Source organism: Pseudomassariella vexata (genome assembly GCF_002105095.1).
Source record: "Pseudomassariella vexata strain CBS 129021 chromosome Unknown BCR38scaffold_11, whole genome shotgun sequence".
In the NCBI taxonomy this organism is placed as follows: Eukaryota; Fungi; Ascomycota; class Sordariomycetes; order Amphisphaeriales; family Pseudomassariaceae; genus Pseudomassariella; species Pseudomassariella vexata.
The window spans coordinates 1,611,275-1,631,476 of NW_024467966.1; the positions used below are offsets into that span (position 1 = coordinate 1,611,275).

The 20,202-nt window shown below is 51.7% G+C and overlaps 3 protein-coding genes across 3 annotated transcripts; 2 read left to right on the forward strand and 1 right to left on the reverse strand.

Moving 5' to 3' along the window:
* The first annotated feature begins 1,031 nt into the window (after positions 1–1,031).
* Positions 1,032–3,170, forward strand: BCR38DRAFT_442923 (glucose-methanol-choline oxidoreductase-like protein). Its single transcript, XM_040860844.1, has 2 exons — positions 1,032–1,429; positions 1,483–3,170. Exons 1-2 carry the CDS (start codon positions 1,093–1,095, stop codon positions 3,033–3,035), a joined length of 1,890 nt encoding a protein of 629 aa, XP_040713147.1. The 5' UTR covers positions 1,032–1,092; the 3' UTR covers positions 3,036–3,170.
* A 4,506-nt stretch (positions 3,171–7,676) lies between these two features.
* BCR38DRAFT_49292 (uncharacterized protein) lies at positions 7,677–9,080 on the reverse strand. Its single transcript, XM_040864701.1, has one exon. It carries the CDS (start codon positions 8,871–8,873, stop codon positions 7,848–7,850), a length of 1,026 nt encoding a protein of 341 aa, XP_040713148.1. The 5' UTR covers positions 8,874–9,080; the 3' UTR covers positions 7,677–7,847.
* Positions 9,081–17,593: 8,513 nt separating this feature from the next.
* BCR38DRAFT_397721 (chondroitin AC/alginate lyase) lies at positions 17,594–19,818 on the forward strand. The gene is made up of 2 exons (XM_040857670.1): positions 17,594–18,810; positions 18,866–19,818. The coding sequence occupies exons 1-2, from the start codon at positions 17,918–17,920 to the stop codon at positions 19,644–19,646; spliced, it is 1,674 nt and encodes a 557-aa protein (XP_040713149.1). The 5' UTR covers positions 17,594–17,917; the 3' UTR covers positions 19,647–19,818.
* Positions 19,819–20,202: the final 384 nt, after the last annotated feature.

A 20,202-nucleotide genomic window follows, 5' to 3' on the forward strand; every position in this document is an offset into this window, starting at 1 on the left:
CTAACTAACACCACCAGCCGCTGATAGCCCCAAGGTTCAGAGTGTGTATATATTACCTTCACCGTTCAACGGTGTACCTGGTGGCGATCATCCGTTGACTAGCCAATCTAGTGCAAGTGTTTTTAATTCATCATCCGAGGCCTTCTCCATCTGAATTTTCTTTCTGTATTCCTCGGAAGTGCCGCGGAAAATCCCAATGTTGTAACCGAAATCAACAGCAAAACCCCCCTGGATCCGAAAATTTGAGGGATGTCTAAGACGATCAGTCGCTATCATTGCGACTTGATGCGATTGTTGCTTCAAGAGTCGATGGGGTGAGAACGGCCCATAGGGATCACGCAGGGCCCTAGGCAGGACATACCCGCATCTAGCTCATAAACGGACCCTTGCATTAGCAAGACCACGTTTTGTGACCCTGGAGGAGCACCTGAGGCCACGGGAGGCTTCCCCTGCACATCATTCGATGCGTCTCTTGCAACACCGCATCTACGTCCACTCAGGGGCGTGCAAAGCGTGCACTAGTGATAGTTGGAGTCGAATTCGGCGGTGATGAATGTCTTGCAGGCTTGGCTTCATCTCACTAGCATTGGATAAGGACGATCTTGATGTCGTTTTTACTAGGTGCGGAATCAGGTGCGGAACCTCTTGCGGAAACGTTGCAGGGTTCAGGTGAGTGAAAGCACAACCCGTGTCCAGGCGGTTGCGCAATTGAGGACTTCAATCTCCGCCCCAACTCCTCCCTCCCGCATGTCTAGTGCAACGACTATTGCAGTGTTCCGCAACGGAAATTCCATTTTCGCTTTGCCAATTGTGGTTGGCAGGAACCACGTCGAACTGGGCTAGTATAGTTCGCATTCTGTTGATGCTGTCAATGCGAGGTGAATTGGATCGCAACCCGTGATGCCCACAATGACAACCTCGGAATTAAGCCGTTTCCCGACCAGAACGAAAGGGGTTGATGCCTTCATTGTATATATCAGCCGGATTCCTCGATCGACAATGCATGTCTTGGTTTTTTTGTCCCACCGTGGTATCACTCTTTTAACACCACTACATGAGCTGACACACTAGCACCATTTAGTAATTCTTATAATGCTATTCCAACGATTGTTCGGCCTCTTGGCCACTTCCGTCTCCGTTGCCCGCGCGGTTGACCTTACCGGATATGAGTACGTCGTTGTAGGGTCTGGCGCCGGTGGCGGCCCTCTCGCTGCCCGACTTGCCCTTGCCGGCCACAAGACGCTGCTCATCGAAGCCGGCGACGACCATGGACAAAACGACAACTACACAGTCCCTGCCTACTCGGCCAAGTCATCCGAAGACCCTGCCATGTCGTGGAACTTCTTCGTGCGTCACTACGCCGATAACGAACGACAAGCACGTGATTACAAGACCACATACGACACTGCCGATGGCGGCGAGTACACCGGTCTCAGCCCCCCGAGGGCTCGACCATGAAGGGCACGATTTACCCCCGAACAGGCACACTGGGAGGGTGCACTGCACACAACGCCCTCATTGCTGTTTACCCTCACCAGTCGGACTTTGAGTATATTGCCAACCTGACTGGCGACGACTCTTGGTCTGCCGAGAACATGCGCACCTACTTCACCAAGATGGAGAAGAACCAATACCTTCTTCCGGGCATCAACGGCCATGGCTATGATGGCTGGTTGCAGACCGAGACTGCTCCTCTCACCATCCCTCTAGAAGACCCGCAACTGCTCGAGGTTCTTACGGGAGGTGCATTGGCCTTGGGCAACGTCACCGACTCGGTTTTCAACCTGGCATCCCTCCTCCTTGGAGACGCCAACGCTGACTCTCTTGACCGGGACCTTGAGCCAGGCTTCTACCAAATTCCCCTCTCCACCAACGATGCGCATCGCACCGGGTCCCGCGAATTTGTCGTCGCCGTCCGCGACGCTGTCAACGACGACGGAACCAAGATGTACCCCCTTGATGTCCGCATGAACTGCTTCGTGACCAAGGTCGTCTTCGACAACTCCACCGTCCCCCGCGCCACTGGCGTTGAGTTCCTTGATGGCGAGCATCTCTACTCTGCCAGCCCCCTCTCCACCGGCGCCGCCGGCACCCCGGGTAGCGCTACCGCCAGCCGTGAAGTCATCGTAGCAGGTGGCGTTTACAACTCCCCGCAACTGCTCAAGCTCAGCGGCGTGGGTCCCGCTGACGAGCTAAACAGCTTCGGCATCCATGTCGTCTCGGACCTGCCTGGTGTGGGCACGAACTTGCAGGACCACTACGAAATCTCTGTACAAGGCCGTGTCTCCGAGAACTTCACTTCCTTCGATGACTGCACGTTTGGCTTTAATGGTGTTGCGGACCCGTGTCTCGACCGCTGGGCCGAAACCGAGGAGGGAGGCAACCATGGCATCTACTCCAGCTCCGGTCTGGCCGCGGCCATGTTCTACACTTCCAGCGCCGCCGAGGGAGAGGGTTACGATATCTTCGCTTTTGGTGGGCCCGTTAACTTCCGTGGTTACTTCCCCACTTACAGCACCAATGCTACCATCGAGCACGATTGGTTCACCTGGGCTATCCTGAAGGCGCACCCGCGCAACAGTGCCGGTACCGTTACGCTCAGGTCTGCCGACCCGCTCGACATGCCCGACATCGTCTTCAACTACTTCGACACCGGCGTGGGCGACTACGACGCCGACCTGCAGGCATTGTACGAGGCCGTCGAGCTGGCCCGTGATGCCTTTGATCGACAGCTCGTGAACGTCACTGAGGTTCTCCCCGGAGCGGATGTCACTACGCCTGAGGATATCAAGCAGTACGCGCAGGACACTGCTTGGGGCCACCACGCCAGCTCGACGTGTCCCATTGGAACGGATGATGATCCCATGGCGGTGTTGGATTCCAACTTCAAGGTTAGGGGTGTGACTGGGTTGAGAGTCGTGGATGCGTCCGTTTATCCTAGGATCCCCGGCACGTTTACCGCAGTTTCGACGTACATGGTTGCGGAGAAGGCAGCAGATGTTATCTTGGCTGAGCTTGCTGCTGCGACCAAATAGGACTGATGGTAATGATTAACGGTGACGGAGCATCCACTAATTAGTCGCGCATATACCACTTACATTACTTTGCATAAACTTTGCCTCGGTATATTTGCCGTTGGCCCCTATAAATATACTGCCTTTTAGCTCGAACTGCCTCTTGTGTGTCGGCGAATTGAACTAAGTACGTCGAAATTAACTGTACTCATCGTTGTCTCGGCCACCTTAATAGCCAGCGAATCAACGATGCCGGATTGCGGCATAGCGTAACATCACGTGGCAGTTGGGTCAAGAGCCTGGGATGTGAAGTTTGACTGCCTGAATCTCAGGCAGTGGCGGGAGGCGAAGGATTTCATAACTACCGACAATATATGTCGGCTGATCCTCATCCTTGTACGGGCCATAGGCCCCACGTTTGATGGAAATAAATGCTAGGTAGCTTGGACGTTAACGATACCTTCAGGTGTCGACAAGTGACCTACTTACCCCCCAGTCAGTCTCTCACAAGCCTCGCCTTTCACCACACCCACACCGCACCTATGCAGATCTTGATGCCCTTGCCACGCATCTACACTAATGTTCTAGGGCACGTGTTTAGTTTCATACAATGGACTATCTTCATGGCCCGTCCTACAGGATCATTCTCTTCTCAGGGACCAGGCTAGTTCGTCGTTGGATGAGGCCAAGTCCGGAAAGCTTGCGATCCCCTCCTGGCCAGATTTCTCCACCCAAACAGCGAAAGATGCACCCAGCTATGCAGTCGTGAGCTACTTCTGGGGAATCCATGATGAGGCAAAACTGCAGCTACAGACAACGACACAGACGTTTGAGAACCACTGCGTCGGCATCCTCCTTGCAACAATGTCTCCGGTTATACGCGACACGATCAAAGTCTGCCGGACGTTGGAAAACAGGTATCTCTGGATCAACGCTCTCTATATCACACAGGGCGGCCAGGGCCATCAAATTGACTGAAAACAGCAGAGCTAAATTATGTTCAAAATGTTTGGCGCATAGCCACCTCATTTTCCAACGCGCTCGCGTCGAATTCAATTTACCACCCAACTACACTAATATTTCAATCGGCCAGTAACAACTATGGAAAAATACTCCTACAAAAGCACTTGCGCGCGTTTTATTCGCCGGTCACCAGAGATGCTATGAATACTCTCTAACCGTACGCGCTACTATGGCCGCCTGGCGTATAGGCGGCTTAAGTATAGTGTCACAAGAGGAGGACCAAGCCCCTAGGCCAATAGACCAAAAGATCTAGAATTCCAGTGGATCACTGACACACGGTCCCACTAACTGCTATATACAGCACTATGTGGCTCTGTAATCGCTAGCGCTGTGACAATTATCCCCCGTCTATAAGGCTCGACCCCGAGACTCTTTAATAGACGTGTTAGCACTACTTGAACTCTGAGCCTCACGGACCCTCTCCGGGCAATCCGGGCTTACGGGAACATCCCTCTACGGGAGTCTCCCTTTACTAGTGCAGGGACATCGTATCAGTCATTAAGACCCCCAAGCACAAGGCACACACATAGCAGACTACCGTCACATGTGTATAACCCCGCACTTGTCAGCATACTTTAGGAGGTAGTTGCCGCTGTCGCGCACGGCCACAGTCTGCTAGGCCATACCTAGTCATGCCTCGGTATACCTGCTTGTCGACCGTCTCGCATATGGCTGCACAACCACGATTCGAACCCTCTCGTCTATGACGAGGGCCGATACCCGTACACCGTTAACACTGACATAATTGTCACAAGAGGAGGACTGTAAGGTGACAGCAAGCCTAGACTATCACGTCACATATGTCACGACCTGGGTTGCATCGCATTGGTATAGACCTCGATTAGGTGCTATCGACGAAGATTCTACTCTAAGGAGCGAAGGAAAGAAGATGACAACTTAGGTTTGAGGGAGCGCGACTAAGTCATCCACGCTTGGCGGGGCTCCTACAAGGGTTATGATTGGCTTCCCATCCGACACTGCCACGGCAGGTGTTCCAGCTGTAAGTCACCTGGTTGTAGTGAGTCTGCGAGGGTTGACCGTCACAACATAGACCAAAAGATCTAGGAATTCGGTCACTTAGTGACAGAATTGAGGCTTAACCCTGCTTGTAGCTCTGTATTCCCTTACAAGGACCAAGCCCCTAGGCCAATAGACCAAAAGGTCTAGAAATGTCAGTGTTACTGACTTTTGGTCCCACTAACTGCTATATACAGCACTATGTGGCTCTGTAATCGCCAGCGCTGTGACATATAGGCGGCGTTGCTAGCCGATTCGAATGCTCGCTATTAGTGGTCGCACGTAACACTAACTGCCTCTAAGACACGTAATTATTCACCGCACGCTACCGTACCGCCGTCCGAAAGCCCTTACTACATGTGAGGCTCGTTACATAACTAGAACAGTACGATAGACCCCTAGAATTAGATAGATATTACTACTAAATGAAGTCCGTGAATATTTAGGCCGTTCCTTGAGCCGTAATACTATTAAGGCCTCCTTCCGGTCCTATAACCTACGGTACTAGAAGTCGCTACGGCGTATATAGCTGATACGTGACCCTATGGGGGGTTATCCTGTAGCTATAGATAAGATAGCCAGATAACGTGAATGTACACCGAGCTGGCCATGACACCGAGCTGGCCACTTTCATACGCCAACGCGACCGGCCAACTTAATCTTTGATTTTCTCAACAACCAATTATGGTAAAGTTATACAACGAAGCAGACTTAATACTAGCTCTTCAAGCTCTCAAAAATGACCAAAAACTTAGTCTCCGACAAGCGGCAAAAACGTACCAAGTCCCCCGAAGCACCCTCCAAACGCGTAAAAACGGCGGCTCGCCCTCGTACGGGCCGAGTGCGCTGAGCTTCGAGAGGCAAATAAGATGCTAAGCCGGCGCCGGAGGACTAAAAAAATGCAATTACGGGAAGGAGAATCACTTATTTTCCAAGAAGGACAGGACCTACGGGACTCTAGGGAGTTGGCGACGCAGATACAGCAAGAAGAGCGCCGAAATGGTGGTCGCGCAAAGCGTGTTGAAACGCGCCCGAGGCGCTGTGGTATTTGCAACGGGACTGGGCATAATACGCGAACTTGTAAGATCGCATTGCCAGCTTCTGGAGAGGAAGATTCAGAGTAGTTTCAATTGATTTACGGCGTTGTGTTTTTACTATCGTAAAATTTCTATGCGAGGTTATGTAAGGGTGGCCAGCTCGGTGTACATTCACGTTAGCAGATAAAAGCTACAAATAGCTCTGCCAGGCCAGAATAACTGACCTGGCCAACCTTTCCCAATACAACAATTCACACCCCATATGCACTTGCATCCATAGCTAACGACTAGAGCCGTTGGTTAACGTGTAATATACCACTGCACTTAGACGGGTAGAGAGTTATAATTAGCTAAAGTGTCAGGGTCGTGTATGGGGGTACCAGTAGTTTATTGTTGTAGCACGAAGAATGGAACATCAGCCAGCTCGTGCAGTACCAATATACATGCGGTGCACGGCCCTAGCCCCGTGACAGATGCCCCCCTCCAAACAACGTCGTCTCGGCGTTGAATATAAGACCAATTCCTCCTACAAGATATATGTAGACACGTATTCCCCCTTTTCGTATTTATGAAACATAGTACAATCGGCGCTCGCGCTGTCGCCTGTTTCCTTTTTGCTTTGCCTGTTCCTCAAGGTATTCAATGTACATGCGAGGTCGTGGTTTATTGGGATGCTTAGCATAAAACTCAGCGAGTTGATCCCAGCAGCCCCTCAAGTTTTCAGCTTCTTGCCAGTCGGCACGAGCCTCGCTCCATTGAACCAGGTAGCTGATATTTACTCTACCGCGTTGTGCTAGTATCTCAGTAAACTCGAACTCCACTCGGTCTTCCTCCAAGTCGTCATGGTGCACCAAAACCGATTTCTGGACCGGTCTTTCGTTGAGGCGATATTGGCCGGGCAAAGGGTCGTCGAGGGCCTTAGTCAACTTGCTGTGGTGAAAGACTGGGTGGATTTTGGAGCCTTCCGGAAGCTTTAGTCTACATGCAGACTTATATGCTTTTTCAACCTCATATGGCCCCTCCCGCTTGGAGTCGAACTTCTTCGACGGCCGAGTTGTCTTGATGTCTCTTGTGTCCAAAAACACTATATCGCCCTCTTCGAAAGGGGCTGCTTTGCGTGAGGCGTTGGCGTAGCGTGCTTGCGTTTCCTGGGCGTCCGCCATAGCCGTGCGCAAGTAGTTGGTCATGGCCTCAAATCTATCCGCCATGGCGTTAGCCTCGAAATAATCTTCCCTCTGCTTTTTGGTCATCTTGGGAGGTCGGGGGCCGGTAGGTTCACTTCCTAGCCGGGGATGGAAGAAGTAATTCGCGTAGAACGGCGAGATGCCGGTGCTCTTTTCCGGGCGGTCCTGCTCTCCTCCGATTCGCTGGCCTGTGTAGGGGTTGAAGGCAACGGGTCTGAAACCGAAGTCCATATGGTTGACTGTGAAACCTCCTCCAGCACTGGCGCCAGAATGGGCTCCGCGGTTTCGGTGGCCGCCGCCACGATCACCCCGATTCACATTGGTGCCACCTTGCCAAGGACCCCAGCCGCCTCCGTTGAAGCCTCCGTTATTGTAAGCGTTATAGGCGTTCCATCCACCATAGCGCCTCTGCCTCTTCCCTGGCCTCCACCGCGGCCCCTCTGCTGGTTACCGTCGTAGCCTCGAAAAGGACAGCTGCGCCAGTAATGGGTTTCGTCGCCGCAGCCATGGCAGAGGCTGTTGTTCTTGCGGTAGTTATACAGTTTGCGGTTTATGCCGAGTCCGCCGGCCTTCTAAACGATGCTGTTGATCTTGTCGATTTCCATAACGTCGGGGTCTTTTGGGGTTTGGTTCTGCGTGCTCCCTCTATTGCCTTCTCTGTCGTTGCCGCCGCCAGCGTTACGAGTCTTGAGGCGCTGCTGATTATCGAAGAGGGTAGAATACAAATGTACCCAGGCAGTAACGTCATCAGGGGCGGGTGTAGAGACTTGTAGCGCGACAGCGTTTGCGAGGTCATCACTAACCTTGTGGGAGAGTTGAGCAACCTTGCTTGAATTGTCGTACTTGAGAAGAGCGTGGTACTGGCAGAATTTTCCGTAAAATTCGGGCCAAGAGAGTCCTCCCATACGGAGAGTACTCAAAGCGTCTTCAGCGTCTTTGACGGGATTGGTGACGTCATATATCGCGCCAAGAGCTTTCAGCATATCGTCGAGAGACTGCCACTGCCACTGGTGGAAAGGGATTCGGTCAGCAACAGCGAGAAGGATTCCAGACACCATATCAGCCGCAGATCCATTGGTTCGGGAGGCCGCGTACTTGATTTTTGATTCTTCCGTAGGGTAGTCATCGGTGTCCTCGTCTAGCTTGTAGATCAGACTATTCTTCCATGCTCGGAAGGCACGCTGTCGTTCGCCACTCTGGACGTTCTGATCTCCGCTGAACTTCTCAACGTTGTCCTGGGCCTTCTTCTTACCAGGGCCTGCTGGTCTGACAGCTCTGGCGGCACTGGCCTCAGCGGACGCCTCCATGAACTGAGCTGTCAGTTTGTTGAAGTTCGTTTGGAGATTGTCGGCACGCGCTTTGTGCATTGCCACCTCGCTGGAGAGGAAATTGCTGTGGGAAATGCCATCCTCAAGGAAGGAAAATAAGAGGGTGACTAGCTTGGAGCGCGCCTCGGGTTGCTCGGTGCTATTGTAGACCTCCGTGAGGATCTGGAATAGCTCGGCGTTTGCCGCGTTGTTGCAAAATACGTCATGAGTGGCCGGGTACTCAGTAAGGAGCACGCCGTCCAAGGTGACAGGGTTGCCGCCCGTGTCCATGGTTTTATTAATGTCGTCGTTGTCGTCGTCGTCGTCGTTCGGTGCTTTGTAGTATTGCGTTGCCCGTCCGTCATATCGTAAATCGTCTTCCTGTACAATCGAAGTCGTAGGCGTCGAACAACAAATCGTCGAGATTATGTTGCGCGCGAGTGTTTGGTGCTACAAACTGTCAGGGTCGTGTATGGGGGTACCAGTAGTTTATTGTTGTAGCACGAAGAATGGAACATCAGCCAGCTCGTGCAGTACCAATATACATGCGGTGCACGGCCCTAGCCCCGTGACATAAAGTACATGCAAGTCATACTAGGATATCAGATTTACCGATTTCTAAGGTAACTTTCAGAAAATCAGAAGAGCATCTTTAGTGACAAATATACAGTCCAAAATACGACAAATTATAGCGCTGGCTAGGTCTAGCGAATACCTAATAAGCGATTCAATAAGAGAGTTGTTACTTGTACCGATTATGGCTGATACGTGACCCCATGGGGGGTTACCCTATAGCTATAGATAAGATAGATAATGAAACGGTGTCACGCCGTGCTAGGGGTTGCAATCCTTGCCACTACGCCACCGTATCAGATGTCTTCACCAAAAGAGACCAATACCAAAGTCCCTGACTTTGATATCTGCAACCACTTATCAATCTGTTCAGACCAGTGTAGCTCAATCACGTGACAACCGTCACAAACGGGGTCAGGCGGTCAGTAGGATATACCTACCACCTAACACACTGAATAGACGTGTAACGAAACCTCTAATAGTCTAGCTGCGTAAACCACTAAAGAGTCTGTAAGGTTTTGTGCTAGTAAGTAAGTCCTGCTGCGGAGTCCTTTAGCAATAATATCGGGGTCTGACGTATGGAGTATAGTGCTTTGGGGTAACTGAAGTATTCAAGTAGGGTAACTGGGAATAGAGTCGTCAAGGCAGTTTGCCTCACCAATGGGTTAGATTGATGCTTAGATTGATCACTGAAGTAGAGACTGTCTATCTATGAAATGCCTGGGAGTCCTGTCCCTTATATACCCGTCTCTCCTTCACTGATCCCCACTTGGATATGTTGGTTGTCCAACATATCCAACATATCCATTCCCTCTTATTTCTTCTGGATCATTTGGATATGTTGGCTGTCCAACATATCCAACATATCCACCCCTTTAGGTCACGTGACCTGTTGGTCCTTTCCTTCCTCCGATGCGGGGTCCCGTGATAATTGTCGAATATCACGTGTGTCCAATCGAGTAGTCAGCAGTGCGTAAGATTGTATATGAAATGAGGTGTTTTCTTCTCTGTGTCTTCTGTCCTCGCGAACTCCCGTTGCTCTGCCTTTTATAGATGCTTTAGAACATGTCGGTAACTTTGGTGTTACTTTTGAGAAGAGGGGTTCCTTTCGCCTTCTGAACTTTAAGTGACAATAGTCTTCTCTAGTGCCATATTATTTCTGAACCTAGGAACCAGGTGCCCTATCTGACAATAATAGGATCTCGAACGTAAAGATAAGCTGAATAACTAACATAACTAAATAACTGACCCACCGCAAAAGATCCAACAAAAAGAAAAACGTACTGCATGGAAGGAATCATAAACTTCAACCTCAATAACAATGAGCTCGAGGACTCAGTGGCCTCGCGGCTATCGAGGCGACCCCGGAGACTCACCGCTAAAGCTCGCGAAAATTTGGAAGACGTGGCTCGAGATATCGCAAAGGACGTGATCCACGAAGCCACCAAAAAGTTCGCTCGACTTGCAAAAGAGCTACAACAGAAGGACGCGGACAGACAAAAGACTCTCGAGGCATACAAGGCCAAAATAGAATCCCTCGAACAGGAGCTGAAAAGGATGCGCGAGGACCGTGGGCAACCAGACTGCCGCACCTCACAACTCGCACAATCACAATCTCGACATGCCACTCGAACAACCCAAGACACAACTGCTAGAAAGCCTCTCGGAACCCCAATAGAGGTCGACCCGACAGTACAATCAACACCAGCCCGCACATGCGCAGCGGTTGCAAGGCAACTGAGTAGCACGCCGGCCCACAGCCTAAATGTCACCGCGACGCCACCAAAGAAACTGCCCACGAAAGACCTACGGATTTTCGCCCGGATGCATGAAGGTAATCATTTCCGCAGGGAGAGAGCCTACGATATATGCGCTTTTCTCCGTGAAAAGCTGCCAGGAGATGCCCGCACTGCACTAAAGGGAGTCGACCACGTCCGAACAGGACTAGCCCTCTGCCCATCCTCAGTAGAAGGCGCTAAGATCCTGCTAAATAACAGAGAACAGATAGCCACCCTACTGCAAGCGCATAGCATCGAGCAGAGAGATACCTGGGTTCGAGCATATATCCCCAATGTCCCGTACACTCGTCACTGCCTAATTACCGACGCGGAATTGGAAATCACAAACGGGGAGCTAGAGGAGGAAATCCGACTTGCCACGAAACGGCGCCCGGAAAAGGCCTACTTTTCCAAAAAGGACGAGATAGAAAGACTAGGCACGGTAACGGCCTGGTTCAAGGTAGACGCGGCAAAGCAGATACCGCTCCGTACTAGGCTTCTAGGAGCCAACGTATATATCAATCTACGTCTCCCCAAGGAGAAGAAATCAATTGAATGCCACCGCTACGGTGGCTTCCACAATGCACGCACATGCACCCGGAAGAGAAGGTGCATGAAGTGCAGCTCCGCAACTCACACAACCGACGAGCACCGGGCCCCTTGCGGAGGCACGGAAGGCCTCAACGGATGTGACTGCCCCCTCAAATGCCCAACTTGCAACGGCCCGCACGCGGCTCACGACCCTGCCTGCCCCGCCAGACCCAAAGTGATCCATGGTACGCTCCCGAGAAGGGATCAAGCGCAGCTCCGCGCTATTCGAGCGGAAGGAGAAAGAGCCTGGAAAGCGGCATCCAGCCTCTCGCATCTCCAAGCCAACAGCGAAAATAACGACTGCATCATATTAAATGCCTAATAGAACCACGCAGCAGAAACCCAAAAAAATACAGATCATGCAAGCCAACGTAGGCAGGAAGGCGAGTGCACACGAGACGGCACTTAACCTGGCCTACGAAGGCCATATCGACATTATATTGATACAGGAGCCTTTCGTCCGATCACAGGAAACAAGACTCACCCGAACTCACCCAGCCTACGAGACCTTTGCACCAATAGATGACTGGATTGAAAGCAGACCGAGAGTGATAACCTACATACGCAAAGGGACTGGACTTAGAGGGGAGCAATGCCGGCCACTATCTGCCCCATCTACAGACCTACTATTCCTTCAGGTCCTATGTGGCCGCCACTACCTACTAACAATCATTAACATATACAACGCACCCCAAGCAGCTTCCCAAGGCGGCAAGGCCATTCAAGATATCCTAGGCCAGTACCACCTTGCCCCGCCAAACCGATATATACTAGCAGGGGACTTCAACCTACATCATCCGAACTGGCAATCAACCACGACGTACACCTCCCCAAAGGCCCAGGACTTGGTCGACTGGGCAGAATCTTTCGATCTCGTACTTACATCGCCAATCGGTGAACCGACACATAGGGCAGGTAACGTCCTAGACCTTTCCTGGGCTTCAGCCTCGTTGCCAGGAGTCTCTACAAGCATCGAAACCTCCCTTAACACAACCTCGGACCACGAAACCTTGCTTACCTGGGTTCCACTCCCAGCGCTGGACAAGTCCAAGCCGACCTTAGGCAAATTTCGGCTGGATACGATGGACGAAGAGCTTTTTCTCAGCATCCTACAACGGAACATACAACCAATAAGAGGGACAGCGAGAACGGCAGACGACGCCGAGTCACTGGACCGCGTAGCGCAACAACTGACAAATGCCCTCATCGAAAGCCTTACAGCCTCCACAAAACGATCCAAAGGACTCCGACAAGGATGTGCATACTGGAACGAAGAATGCAAGCGAAAACATCAAGCATTTACTAACAAAAAGAGGGACACAAGAAGGCTTCAAGCTCTAGGGATAACCCGCTCAGAACACCTGGAGGAAATTGAAGCGCTACGGCAGGACTTCGTCCGGAAACTTCACAAGGCGAAGGACAAATATTGGAAAGATAGAATCGCTGCAGCCTCGACCAGTAAAGAAATTTTTGAAATGGCGGGCTGGCATAAAAGTACGGGAAACTTTTATACCCCGCCATTACGCGACCCCGAAAACTCGGACCGATTCATCTCCAAGCCAGACGAAAAGCGAGAATTATTCGCCCGCGTACTCCTCCGAAACACGGACAAGGCCGGCGATATACCCAGCGAGCTGCGAGCACCGGGACCCGATCCGAAGCTCCCTTTCCCCCGTGTCACCGCAAAGGAAGTCCAAAGGGCTATCCTCCAGGCCGGCAACACCAGCCCCGGAATCGATGGCATTACAACTGCAGCCCTAACAACTGCTTGGCCAGTTATCAAAGAAGTAGTCGTTGCGCTCTTCCGAGCCTGCGCCGAAGTTGGATGGCATCCTACATGTTTCAAAGAGGCAACGCTCGTTATTCTGGCCAAGCCAGGCAAAAAGGATAAAACGGCAGTACGCTCATATCGACCTATTGCCCTCCTATCCGTACTTGGGAAAGGCCTTGAAAGACTTATTGCAAAACGCCTCTCCTGGGTCGCAGTAAAGCACCGAGTCCTGCATAGCCAACAATTCGGAGCGCTCCCACAACGATCGTGTAGCGATCTGATTTCAGCTGTAATCCATGATATAGAAACCGCTTGGCAACAAGGAAAATTTACCTCTATGCTGACGATGGACATCAGAGGTGCATTCGACTCCGTCCTACCAGGCAGACTGGCACAGCGCCTCCACCGACAAGGCTGGCCGGAAAACCTGGTACGCTGGGTTTATAGCTTTGCCACGCAGCGAAAGGGGAGAATACGGCTAGACGGGGAAACCGGAGACACCTTTGACCTCGAATGTGGACTTCCGCAAGGATCGCCCGTCTCGCCGATCCTCCTCCTTCTATATATCGAGCCCCTATTTAAGCTGGGCACCTGCCGACCTGGACGCAAGCGCTCGCGATTCGGCTACGTGGACGACATAGCTACACTGTCAAGCTCTAGTTCCCTAGAAGAAAATTGCACTATACTGACCGAAGAGTGGAAAGCAGCACTCGACTGGAGCATGTCTGAGGGTATCACGTTCGACCCCGAAAAGACTGAGCTAATACACTTCACAAGAAGAGGGAGAGATGCAAACCCACCCATTACCACTACGCAACAGAATGGAACGATCCACACTGTTCAACCCATCAAAATCGGTGCTGCACTCAGGTGGTTAGGCGTCTACTTCGATAGAAAGCTTAGCTTTAAGGCCCATGTCAAATTCGTCTCAGCTAAAGCTCTACAGGTTGCTAACGGACTCCAGTCGTTAGGAAACACAATCAGAGGGGCCCCAACACGACTACTCCGTCAAGCTGTAATCGCGTGCGTGCTCCCCGTGCAATTCTACGCCTCGGAAGCATGGTGGCCGTCTGCCAGACAGAACAAGAATGGACGCATTATCTCAAACCGGGTCCAATCCCTAGCTGACCAAATGGATCGAACGCAGAATACCGCAATAAGAGCCATGCTTCCTGTATACAGGACCACGCCAATACCGATCCTGCAACGGGAAGCGGCACTACCGCCAGCAGAAATCGCACTCGACGCAAAACTCTATGCGGCTTCTGTTAGATTACACAAACTGGATAGCCGCCATCCCTTACGCAGGAGGCTCAGACATCCTACGGGCCCCGATTCGAGGTTAAGGCGTATGGCGAGCCTAACCCCAGATACTGCAGAATATATAGATCCTCTGCAAATACCGCCCTGGGAGCAGGCTGGCGAATGGTCCATCACCCTCGCCAAGATCGGTTATATCCCAGGACAGTCAAAGGAGGAGGCTGCCCGCTCGTTTCTACAAAGGATAAACGAGTTTTCAAAGCGCGATATAATAATCTATACAGACGGCTCGCTGGCTACCCATAGCGACAGGACTTTAGCTGGAGCAGGCTGGGCTGGTTATCAGGCCGGTAAAAGACTACTCTGCGGGTCCGAACTACTGGGCTCTCAGATAGAGGTATACGATGCGGAAGCCCACGCAGCACTACGGGGGCTTCAGGAGGCTGTAAAGCTTCCGTCCAACAGAATGGCAGATAACGTCCACATCTGCCTCGATAATCTCGCGGTTGCGGGTAGGCTCATCTGTCCAAGTCCCGGAAGCAGTCAAGCAAAGTTCACCGCCTTCCAAGAGCTGTCCAAAACCTGGTCACAGAGAGAGCGAAAACCCTGGACATCCCCGGGACAAGTGTATATCTGGTGGTGCCCAGGACACGTAGGCATCCCCGGAAACGAAGAAGCAGATGTCCAGGCCAAAGCGGCCTGTGAGCAACCACCCAAGACACAACACCCGGCCTCATTCGCACATATGAAGAGAATCGCGAGATCCTACACTTGGAAGAGTTTCAACGATCGATGGGCCACTACCTGCCCTCAACAGTATCGAGATCTAGGGATCGCTATCCACCCGCGACCCCCCGAACTTGGCCTGCCCCGGCAACACCTAGGCAGATTACTCGCAGCGAGGTCGCACCACGGGGATTTCGTGACCTACCACGAGAGACTCCAGCATCGCGACGCACTGCTCAACTGCGGGTGTGGAAAGACAAAGACACCAGTCCACTTCTACTTTTGCAAGCGCGGCCGCAAGGCCACGCCCGGTCATCTAAAAGCGCATATGGCCAAGAATAGTATAGATTCCCTCCTAGGCACGGCCAAGGGAGCTCGTTTGTTTTGCCAATGGGCGGAGGAGACCAATTTCTTTACTGAGATCTGCCCATCGCACTGAACAGGAATGTTAGATGAAGACAGTCCCCTGTAACATAGATTCGACTAGCATAGACCATGCCGGCACTGCGCCCGGCACGTCTCACGTGATGAGACGTTAAATTTCAATCAATCAACCAATCAATCTAAATAACTGACTGAAAAGCGAAGGTGAAGATATAGATAAGAAGGAGATGATGATATGAAGATGAGGATGATGATGCGTGAAGATGGGGGACTCGTGTCCTACTCTGCCTCTGTGCCTCTTAAAGAAGATAAAATAAACTTTTTCCTAGCCCCGTAACCTATTTCCCTGATGTCCGGCCTTACCCCGTTACAGTATGTTCTGTATATAAATAATATGGACGAAGTATTTAGGTTGATTCAGTTAGACCCTGCAAAATGGGGGTGCATGCAAAAAGGTGGTCAATGCGGTTAGTCCTACACAAAAAACCGAATGCGCAAGTGTTGTGTGTCCCAGGCACACCGGCTGTGTGCTGGGTGCAGCGCTTGGGCCAATTGCCCATGGATAGATAGCTCTTCCGCAGCTGCAGTCTTTGGGAGTTAGATAGTCCCATCATCATCACCAATACAACTCTCTTGCCTGTATTTCCCATACTAAGGTTTTCCATTACCAACTGCCTTCAGACCTGATCACGCATAAACCTCCGAAATACTATTCATCGACCATCTTACTCACAGGACTACAAGTCCCCACAGTTCCACCATTCCCCGAGCGTAAAGGGGAGATCATATAACTTCTAGTTTTAGAATCACCACTAGTTGCACTGGGGCTATGGATTTCTCTATTCTCCACATCTCTGGGGTGGCAGGCTCTTGTGGCTGGCTCTTGATCTGCAACAATACCACTATTGCATTCAGTCTGTGCGTTCTGACTTAGTGTTGCGACTGTCTCGTCGACGGTAGTACCACAGTAGACCTGCTAGAGGTAAATATGCAGCCTAGTGCGGGACCCATGACAATTTCAGCCGCTGTAGCGGCACTGTGACCAATTGGTTGTGTGCAGAAGCTGTGGAACTTATAGAAACCGAAGATGCTACGGCTGTCCTCGCTAGTGGTGTTTTAGAAAGCTGAACAAATGATGGAATTTCAAGATAAAACGGCACTCCAAGTGCGTGGAGACTTTTCCGGCGTTGCATGTAACCAAGCTGGGGAATCCTCGACATGCTTATAATAGCGTTGAGAAACGCTTCCACGGTCAAGATGTAAAGCGAGCTCTAGTAAATTATAATTAGATACCAGAAATCATACAGCTCTCTTAGTTACAGCTTACATATCTGCTCTCCTCAGTCTATTACAGGATTTACTTACTCCAGATACTAGCGAGCACAAGCTGGTCAGTTCACCACAAGATTCGTCCAACATGCTATTGATTCGGCGAGGTTCATTATCCACTGTATGCTGAAATGGCCTAACTCCCTTCTTGTTCATGATGACCAGGCTTGGGCATGAGCAGGACTCAGCGCCTCAGTTATGAGTCTAGAGCCGGTTGAACCAAAATTTCACTAGCATACAGACCTGGGCTATGAAATCTACGAGTTCGTGCTTGGTGTCTGTCTGGTCTGAGGTTTACGCAATGGAAATGAAGGTTATCCTCTATCAACCGTTGATAGACATCTTTATGCGCGTGTGGTTGCCATTTACAGACCGGACCTGGGGCCGGTACTTGTGCCGGCGTTGATCTGCTTCGTTTTCGGTATTCTTTCTCATTGGCCTTGTCATCTGGGGTTCTGTGGTGAAACAGGATCCCTGAGGATCATCGTGACATCGGCATGTTCCGACAGATGTAGCACCCGCGGTGGATTTGAACCAGGGTATCAAATGAAGAGGGATTCGTATCTTGAACAGCGAACTCCCGCCGTGAGATACATGTTGTGATTACGATTATGGCTTCAAGAAATTGGCTGCGCTGGACAGTTGCACTGAAGCGCGCCCCTTGCAATCCCCAAAATGTCACAGACAAAATGGCAGTACAGTCATGGGGCGCCTGTGGTTCCCGCATGTCCGGGCGCTTGGGTCTAGTGTCCCACATTCAGATCGCGAGACTCTCATGGCTGTGATATCTCAGTGTTAAAACTCTGAGCAAAGTTGTAGGTCCCATCAACATTCGATGTTACTTATTTTCTAGATCTGTGAAGCCGGTGGCACCAACTCCAGCCATTCATTCAATCATTTATTCATTCATTCACTCATTCGCCATGTCCGGCACAGTCACACTCATTGTTTTTCTCTTCTTCCAATCCGCCCTCTCATTTACCCACCCCGGCCTCCTCGCCACAACCGCCGACCTAAACCGCGCCCAATCCAAAATCGCCCTCAACCTCGATCCCTGGCTCAGCTCCTGGTATTCTCTCACGAACCTCTCTTACGCCTCGGCCGACTATACCCCCAACGCCGTCAGTATCATCTACCGCGGCGACGATGGCGAAGGACACGCCGCCAACAACGAACTCCTCTGGCACGATGCCGCGGCGGCGTTTGCCCTCACCCTGCGCTGGAAGATATCGGGAGATGACACTTATGCCGAAACCGCATCGAGAATTCTCACCGCATGGGGCGAGAAGCTCACCGCGATAGGCGGGAACGACGACGCCTACCTGGCCTCTGGCTTCCAAGGTCACGAGTTAGCCAATGCGGCGGAACTGCTCAGGGATTACGCGCCCTTTTCTGCTCCTGGAGGAGGACTGGAGGTATTCACCAAGATGATGACTTCTGTTTTCCTGCCCATGAACCTAGATTTCCTGAATCACGTTTTGGGGTCAGAGCACAACGTAAAGCACTTCTTTGCGAATTGGGAGCTGGGGAATTTGGCGAGCGCCATGGCGATTGCAGTGCTGACGGATAATACGACGGTGTGGGATTTTGCCGTCGATTATTTTAAGAATGGGGAGGGGAATGGGTGTATCAATAATGCGGTGAGTAATCTTGTGGAGGAGCCGGAGACGGGCACTGTGTTGGGACAGGGGCAAGAGGCTGGGAGGGACCAGGGGCATGCGGCTCTAGATTTTCAGATGTTGGGGGTCATTGGGCAGCAAGCGTGGAATCAGGGAGTGGATTTGTTTGGGTTTAATGATAGTCGGATTTTGAAGGGGTGAGTTTTGTTGCTTCTCCTTCCCCTACCCTGAATGCGTCTAAACCCCAATCAGAGCCGAGTACTTCGCCCGCTACAACCTCAACAACGACGTCCCCTTCGAGCCCTACACCAACGGCATCGTCAGCTTTACTGACGTCAGCGACGCCTCGCGCGGCGCCCTTCGGCCTACCTGGGAGTTGCTATACAGCCACTATATCCAGCTCAAGGGCCTGTCTGCGCCCTGGACGACGGCGTACCTCAACTACAGCTTGAGTACCTTCGGCGGCTATGAACCGGGCGCTGGTGCCTGGGGCGAAGGCTCGGGCCACTACGATGGGCTGGGTTGGGGATCTTTGTTGTATCATTTGGACGATTCAGATGTGCCGGAGACTTATAACTCGACAGCAGGACTGACGGCGACCGTGATCTCGGCTGCTGCGAGCTCGACTGTTACGGGTGGTGCTTCCGAGAACGTGTCGGTTTCGGCCTCCACTACAGCAGGACTGACGGCGACCGTGGTCTCGGCTGCTGCGAGCTCGACTGTTACGGGTGATGCTTCCGAGAACGTGTCGGTTCCGGCCTCCACTACAGCAGGACTGACGGCGACCGTGGTCTCGGCTGCTGCGAGCTCGACTGTTATGGGTGGTGCTTCCGAGAACGTGTCGGTTCCGACCTCCACTACAGCAACTCTTAGCAGTGGTTCGTCGAGCGCGTCCGCGACGAATTCTGTAAAGCCGTCAGTGGAAGCCGCATCTACCCTTCCCGCGACGATGAGTTTGACAACAGCAACGGCGGCCAAGGCAAAGCATACTCACCACGGATGCCACCAGCGCCGTCGCCGCCACCATCATTAACTAGTATACTCCTTTCAAGTGAGGAGTCAGCGCGGCGCCAATGACCGTGACTTGCATATCGTGAGATCTTCTCAAGTCACGCCATTCATCTTCTATTACGTCTCTAGGGCGAGCATAAGCATAGACCTTTATTGTACTTTACATGCCAATTCGGATATTACCATGCCATTAATGTCGCCAATGTCAGAAAGTGAATCGTGATACTTGATGCCAGTTATCATCACAGGCAGATGAGGGCTGATGTGGAGTAGGAGTTTTCGCATTCTTGAAATGGGTGATAGAAGCATTATCCAAGGTTTGATTCCACGGCTCCAATGACGTGAGAAACAGATTGCTAAACCAATGCAATTGGCAGATTGGCAGATTATCAATTGCACGTATCCAGTTGCGAGGGCGTTTCGCAGATTGCCGCGTAGAGAACAGTCAGCATCAAGCCGTTGGGCCTAGATGAATTATCGTAGAGAATGTCAGTTGTTGCATCGTGCGCTGTGCTCATGTGAGATATATTAACAAAGACGCTCCAACATAGCTTGACTACCCTGACCCCATCACTCAA